This window comes from Botrytis deweyae (genome assembly GCF_014898535.1).
Source record: "Botrytis deweyae strain B1 chromosome Unknown BDEW_017, whole genome shotgun sequence".
In the NCBI taxonomy this organism is placed as follows: Eukaryota; Fungi; Ascomycota; class Leotiomycetes; order Helotiales; family Sclerotiniaceae; genus Botrytis; species Botrytis deweyae.
In genome coordinates, this window is record NW_024066224.1 from 70967 (window position 1) to 79610 (window position 8644).

Consider the following 8644-nt stretch of genomic DNA (forward strand, 5'->3'; position numbering starts at 1 on the left):
AAACTTTCAACTATATACATTCCATATATTCGATTATCAAAGATTCTTTAGGGGCTAGTGTATGTAGTTCCCGTACGGACTTTAGAAGAAGTCTGCCATTCGAGTCTTTAAAAAGATGAGGAAACCTCAGAGGGGGTTGAGATCGTGTATCGAGTTCTGGTATCACCAGATGATTGAACATCAGCCATTTTCATGTGGATAGTTCAAATGAAAGGATGAGTGGGGGGCGTTCGAAAAGGTAAGGGTGTGTAAATGGCGTTTGAGATAAATGCTATTATAGCTTTGTATTTTGCGAAGACGAATCCCTCAAATGTGTTTTGGTGAGAAAGGTTAAGTAGCAGGCGTGTTTTATCAAGATGAGATAAAAATCATTCTTTTCGAGTTGGTGGGCAAGCGAGGGTGATGAGTATCGAGGTATCTAGGTATCTAACCCTTACTGACTGGCATATCCAGGACTCCACAAAACGAAAGAGGAAATCGCATTTTGAGTGATTCCCAGCAGTATCATTACTAGTACTCTCCATGGAAGTGAACGAGAATTCCTGGCATCGGAGATGCAGAAGATGGAGATTAGTAAATATGTATGTGATGATTACATTGTATAGAGATTTTATAATAATTCAGGTTCCGACTTCTGAAGATACGTTGGCAAGATTGTGCCATATTGCAGACGTTTGAAAGAGCTGAGGTCTCCAAGATTCTGATGAGAATAGAAGGATAAAGTGGCATAATGGATGCCTGATCAATTTACATGTAGCTTGGTTGGGTGAGAAGGTGAATGAAGTTCTCTTCTCTTCCGCGACTTTGTTAACGACGTCTGATTTCCTCCGATTTTTGTGCGATTAATGTTAGAAATTTAATGGCTATTCTCATGGTAAGGGTTCTCCTCCTCTCGCAAGTCGTAATTGCTTAGTATAACAGGCGGAAATAGAAGGGGGGATGGCTATCGATGTGCTGGCTGTTTAAGAGGAAGCGCTTAGAGAAAAGATATTCTTCGGCTGTCAGGTCATATTTTTAGAAGAGAAACACAACTGTCTTTTTTTAAGTTCCTTCTCGCTGTGAATGTCTAAAATTGATAGTTCGTTTATCCATCTTCCCCTTTCAAGATAGATCTTTTGGCTTATCAAACAGGACAACTGAACAGAAGTAAGTTGTTCAGATTGCAATTGGGGAGAGAACACAGGCAGGAATGGAAATAACTTACCAAATTCCGTGTAGTAACTCATTTTCTCAAGGTATGGTATTTATATATCAACCCAACACCGCCTCGGAAATGTGTTCGTATTTCTTTTCCACACGTGGAGCTGCCGAGATATCACTAAGTTTATTTGTTTCGCTGGCTTATTATGAACTCTCGTTTAAGAGTCATCGAGCACAATATCAGGAGTGTATGGAAGTAAGATTTCAATAATAGTGTGAATTTAATTCAGTAATGACAGTGGTACAACTAGCTACGATATGACAGACATGATTCGAGGAGATCAAAAAGAAAAAGATCAATATGATAACCAGGATCAGGTTGCAGCGAGAAGTTTTGATTTACTCAGTGACACTGCAATAGCAAGTCCTATCGAAAACTGCACCGAATAGTGTCCACTGGAACGTTGAAAAGGGTTTCAACTAACTTCGACGCGGTAGCCCCCAAGTCTTCTGGGATCAATCTTGTGTTTACCATTGGTAGGTCCATCAAATGTAATATTCGGAGCGCCATTTCCAGGAGCACCACTTGAACAACGGTTATTTCTCATTCCTGACAACTCTTGAGGATCACTTACGACCAACAGATCAATTTGACTCCGACAGTAGCTTTAATTTCGATACCTTGAATATTGCTTCCAGCTTGTTAGCCAACGAGATTTGTTTGTTGGAAAGGTCCTAACTTACGGACTACCTTCGAGATGGTAGTTGGTGTTGATGTTTGGTTCATGAGTGCGGTCTCCGCCACCCTTAACGTCCCACTTGACCTGTTTTTCATGTTAATCTTGAGCTGTAACTCATAGAGAGAAGGGAAAGACAAGCTGCTGGCATACCCAAGCTGTGGATTGAGGTGTAATTGCATCGAAATCATGTGAATACTCTCGAGGCTCGACTCCGGTTGCAGAAGATTCGCTTGCCATCTTGAAAGGTGTATGAAGTGAAAGGAAGATTTGTAATCTTTGACTTTGAAATGTATTTGTTTATGAGTTTGGAATGCTCTGGAGAAGCAAGAGTGAATGGGTGCAAGTGAGGTATTTATGTGTTTTCTACTCGTTAATCTGTCGATCGTCCATTTCATGCTCAGTTTTGAGGTTGAACTAGCCGTGAGACTTTTCTGCAGTGACATCTCCTTTGAGGTTAAACTAACCGTGGGATCTTTCTGTAGCGATATCTCGTTCTGATGCAGTTTAAACACATGATTGTACTTGATTCGACTGAAGCGATCAGCTCAATGCAGAGTTGTGATGTTTTCCAAGCTTGCAACTAGGGATGCACATCAGTACACTACTCGGCGTCTTTGGGTATTTACCCTATTCTATAGCCGGGTAAAAAGCGGAAAATATGGTGGGCACTTGAGAGATCTGAAGTATATGTTATACAATTATCCTATAGTTTTTATCTAAGAATAAGATTACATCCAATTATTAAATTGATTGAAGTGTTATCACAGTGAAATAATCTAATAACTCATAACTGATTACGTGGAATTTTATTTTCTCATTAAGACTCTTAGATCTTATGAACAGGATTTTCTAGATTTGTTACTTTTCGACCATGTTCCATTTCACTAAAAATGGGTGGAGTCTAATTCTGATTGCAATCACTTTGAAATCGGTTGTGAAGCACTAATAAGCCATTTTCATAATTATTTACTTCATGTTACATGCCACATAGCACTGTCAATCACACCTACCGATGTCATATCGCATATTGAATGGTGTGTATGACTCGTACCAGTCTCTATGAGACATAATGTTATTAATGATAGCAGAAAAACATACTTTATGGGGCAATGAGCACATATCTGTGCAGCTAGTAAATACTGCAAGACATCTTCAGCTCTCTCGAAACGCCCAGAATAGTAGTACAGTTGCCTGTGATATTTTAGACGGCAAAAACCCTTCTGAAGATTCCACTGATAGATCTCAGATTGCCTGGATTAAATAGCCTTATTGCATCAAGATAAATCTATACACGGCCCCATACTCATTTTTTGGAGGAACTTTTGCTACAGATTCAAAGCTGATTTCATAGCTCTATAATCAATTGAAACTAGCATGCAAATGCTTGGATGAAGTCTCTCGAGTAAACATGAAACTAGAGGACTCACTACAGATGCATTATAGACAACACTCATTTTGCGAACACCATGGACCCAAGACGACTGCGGGGCAGTGTTGTAATTAATATTTTCCATATTTTGTATACACCCCACTTTAATAATACGTATTAAATTCTTGAAATATATTTTAATAATTATTACTAAATTGAATATTTTAATAATATTAAATATTATTAATAATATTTACAAATATAGAATTTCTATTGATATAGAATTTATTGGATTATTTAATTTTGATATCCTTGCTATATTTTATTAATATTAAAATACTCTCAAAACATTTTTTTATAGTGTTTATTTAAATTCAATTAAAATTTTTAATAATTTTAATTTTTTTATTAATTTTGAAGTATTTCAATACTCTCAATAAATATTAATATATTTTTTATAATGAATTTGATATTATTGGAGCTCAAAAAGGTATTGAAATTATAATAATTTTATATCTTTTTTTATATTTAATTTAAATATTATTTATATCAAAACTATATATCATTAATCTTTATTTCAATTTTATCACGGAGGCAATAGCTAGGTCTAATGGTCACTTTAATCAGGAGGTAGGTATGTAGAATAATAATAAACTAGATTAACTTAAGATATAATTATAATGATTATATCTTCTTTATATACCCTGATTGAGCGAGGTACTTGTCTAATTAGATATATAGGACACATAAATGAAATGAATAAAATAGTATTAGTAATTATAGGAGTGAGTACTCCGAAGGAGTACCGGGATTAGTGCTTGTAAGGTTATATTATACGGTGACTTTCGTAACAAATTTCAATTTAAATCTTATTTTATTATGTTTTCTATTTATATCTTTAATATTGTAAATAATATTAATTCTATATTTTATAATATAAATAATTTGATATTATCTTTATTATTATCAATATCTAGTTTTTAAAAAATATTTATATATTTTAATTCTCTTTTTTTTATTGAATTTTTTAATATTTAAATTAATCAGTATTTTATTTTAGTTTGTTAATGATGGGTATAGGTGTGGAAATATATATTGGATAAGGATTCTTAAATAATTTATTTCGATTTAAATAATTGTATATAATAAAGATATTATTATTACAAAATTTAATATTTCGAAATTGATAAAATATATATTATATCAATCTATTTCTAATCTTAATATTAAATTAATAAATTATTCTCTTAAAAAGAGTATTAATGTTACGGGGCAGATAGGCAGAATCAGGAATCTATATTCAATAGTGCTAAGAATAGTAGGTATAGGGTGTAGACTAAGATATAGTTTAAAAAGTTATAATATAGGATCTTCTAATATGAAGATATATAAAATTTTTATTTGTAAATTAGTCTAATAAAATCTAGCTTATTATTTATTAATTATATATATTTATATTATAATATTATTCCCTTTCTTTAGGTCAAGTTTTAATAAAACAGTAAGTTATAGTTCATAATTTTATAGATAGATAGTTTGGTTTAGATAAATCTAGGTTTATTAGAATATTTATAATGGAAATTGTAGATTAATTTCTGTATATCTTTCAAATAGCTAGCGGGTTCTTTAATTGGCTTATTGTAGTTAATTTAGTAAATAATATATTTTAGGTAAGGTTTTTTATAATCTCTTTTTTCTTAATGGGAGTTTAGAATTTTGGTGGCTTTGAAATACTTTAAGCTATTGATTTCTATAAAAGATGGCAGTGGGTTATATTATCTAGGAACAGAATTATTATATATAAGGTATAACAGATTAATATAAAAAATAGAATAAATTCTTATAAAAATAGGTAATTCTAGTTTATAAGTGTAGAGATTTATTAGACTTAGAATTTTGAATAGCTTAAAATTCTTTTAATTAAATTTCTTTTATAAATATAGAATTTTGATATTTCTAGTATTTAGTTAAATCAGGTTACCAAAGGTATATTAGTAAACAGAGGAATAATAAAAATCAGTATTCTTTGAATATCAGGTTTGGTTAATGGTTAATTCTGTTTTCAGATATAAAAAGATAACTTCTATTTTGAAAACAAATTCCTTAATATTTTTTATAATAAAGTAATCGTTTTCGGATAGAGATAGTTTAAAGTCCAAATAAGAATAAAATCTATAATTGAAGAAGAACAGAATTATTTAAATATTCTCAAACTAGATATTATTAATAAAAAATTCAATAAATAAAAATCACTCTATTTAATCATTTTGTAGATAAGTTATATACAATCTGAAATATTATTCCAATATTATATTAGCTTTTTTAATTTGTTTTTTGATTTTAGGATGGTAAGTGATAAAGAGTCTAATAGATATTCCTAAATATTTATAAATATATTTCCAGAATTCAGATACAAATTGAGCTTTATAATTAGAAATAATTATTAAAGACAAATTATGAAACTTTTAGATATTCTTTTAAAATAGGTGGGCGATTTTTTTAGAGTTATAAATATTATAACAAGATAGGAAATACTTTATTTTAATCAGATAATTGATTATTATTATGATAATATTAAAGTCAATACTTTCAAATAAATATATAATGAAATCTATTGAGATATCTTATTAAGCTCTTTGTAGGATTAGAAATGGATAAAGAACTCCTTCCTAACCTCTACGATTTGGGGCAGTGCAATAACAATTATAGCAATTACAAACCCATTGTATAACATAATCGTAGTAGCCAGGCCAATAATAATCTCAGGATAATAATTCGAAGGTTCGGGTATGATGCGGGTGACTAATAATAAAGAACTTGTAGTATAAACAGAGCAAATAAGCTTTCAAGAAATCATAATTAAGAACATATAGCTTTCCTCAATAATATAATAAACTATTGGAAGTTGTGGTACATATACTATGCTACTATACATATATCATTTTCATTTTATAGTTAGATTTTACTTTAGTATAATTAATCTATATAGTTAATATTATATGTATTTTATTGGTCTGTTTTTTTATTGTGAATAGGTTATGAGTCTGATAGCTTTGTAATAAGATTAAGGTTGAAAGTTTTTTGAATAGTTTATATTGTTAAAATAGAGATTAATAATAAGAAGTTTTTATATAATATAATATTAATATACAAGGTGTATATAGTAAATAGATTGTTGAGTAGCGATAATAAAATAATTATTTATATTATGCTTTTTTTTTAAATACAATAACAAAGTAATTATTTATATTGTATTTTTTTTTTAAATAAAAAAACTATGAGTTATTATTGAAAGAATAATTTATTTTAATTTAATATTGAAGAATATTATTAATTATATAATATTCGATATTATTTCAAAAATTATTATTTACAAATTAAAATTTATTATTTTCAATTATCTTGTTTTGAAAAGAATTTCTTTTTGTAATATTAATATATTTAAAACTGGGGAAGTTAAATCAAAACAATTCTTTTTTTTTTCAATTTTTTTATTTCATTATCAAAATATATATAGGTTATTGATATAAGTTTTTTATTTATAAAATCTCAAAATAAATAAAAATATTGAATCTAAGGATTACTCTAAATATATTTTTCTTTTTATTTAAGAGAATTATAAATACTAAATTTGTTAAATAAAAATTCAATTTTAAGAAAAAAGTTGGTTTTATATATACAAGAAAATATTATAGGAATATATATAAATTGTAAATATTAATAGATTAGCTAAGGATTTTGAAAAACTTTAAGTTTTCAATAGTAGCGGTAGTATTATAATAAAAATTCGACTCAATATTAATAAAAAACCATTTTTTTTAAAAACGATATTAGTATATTATCTTATATCTATTATTTATTATCTAATAATAATAAGGTTTTAATAAACAAATATAATATGATAAAGAAACTTTGAAATTATTTAATTATTAAATACTTCAGAATTGATAATATAATAATAAACAAGTATTTCTTTAAAATCAAAACTTTCTTTTTTAATAATATTTCTAATATGATTATTATAAATGTATAGAATAAGTTTAAAAATCTTTAAAGAAAGTTTTTATTTGTAAATACTTTAATTGAAGTTTTGTATATAAATAAATTATTTTTTTAAATTTTTTTTTTTTTTTTAATAAATATAAAGTTATTATTGATATAATTTATATTGTTAATTTTATTTTAAATATTGATAATAAAATTAAGTATTTATAGATTAAAAAAATCGAAATATAAAATTTTAGAGATATAATATATTTTGTAAAGGAAAGGAAATATATTTTATTTTATTATTAGTATAAGATTAGTATAAACTTAGAGTTTGATATATTTGTTATTATTTGTAAATTTTATAATAAATCTAATTATTCAATTCTAAAATACTTTTAGTTTTGATATATTAAATATTTTTTAAAATCTGATTCAAAGTATAAACAAAAGAAAAAACAATTTATTTCTTTATTATAAAGAGATAAGAAGTATAAAGAGTATAAAGCTTATATTGCTAAATCAAGCTTTAATATCATTAAGAGTATTGTTGATAACAAATCTAATTTTGAATATTATTATTTTATTAAGGAAAGTATTAATAAAGTATTTCTATTATAATGATATACTAATATTGGTATTACTTTACATATATCTAATTAATATTTTCTTTTCAGAAATCTAATCTATATTTTGTAATGAAAGATAATGGTTGATAGGGGAATTATATATTCAAATAAATAAAAAATAATGAATATAATATATAAGAATAGAATAAGAATATCATTAGCTGAAATATTATATATATTAGGATTGGAGGTTAATCTGTTTTTAATTAAAAAAATTTGTAAGGTAGGGTTTAAAGGTATATTTAATCTCAAGAAAATATATTTTATATCAGAAAATAATAAGAATAATAAAATTATCAAAATTATAATGAAAGATGAGATGTATATCATTTTATATATAAAATCAGAATATAAGGATTTTATATTCTTTATGTTTTCTATAAAGACAATTAATAGAATAAAAGGGAAAATTGAAGAATTGATTATAATAGAAAAAGAAAAATATCTTTTTTAATATAAATAATTTAATTATTTTGATTTTAATAAAATCAGGAATCTATATAAAATCATTATACTTTAGAAACTAATCAAGGTTTTTTTAATTTTGAATATTTGTAAAGTATATGCTTTTATAAAGATGATTAATAGAATCTTAAGCCAATTAAGTATATAAAAGTCTAAAAGGTTAGAGTTGATTTATTTCAATATTATTGATTCTTTTTTAAAAACTATTTGAGGATATAGATATTTTCTTTTTATTATTGATAATGTTATAAGAGTAAATTGGATTATTTTATTGAAACAGAAAAGTGATATAATATCTTTATTGAAAGTCTGGA

General features: G+C 26.4%; 1 protein-coding gene across 1 annotated transcript; it reads right to left on the bottom strand.

Moving 5' to 3' along the window:
- Positions 1-1616: 1616 nt before the first annotated feature.
- On the bottom strand, positions 1617-2117 carry EAE98_007275 (uncharacterized protein; the record flags this gene model as incomplete). The annotated part of the gene is made up of 4 exons (XM_038954898.1): positions 1617-1725; positions 1776-1832; positions 1885-1964; positions 2031-2117. The coding sequence occupies 4 exons, from the start codon at positions 2115-2117 to the stop codon at positions 1617-1619; spliced, it is 333 nt and encodes a 110-aa protein (XP_038808548.1).
- Positions 2118-8644: the final 6527 nt, after the last annotated feature.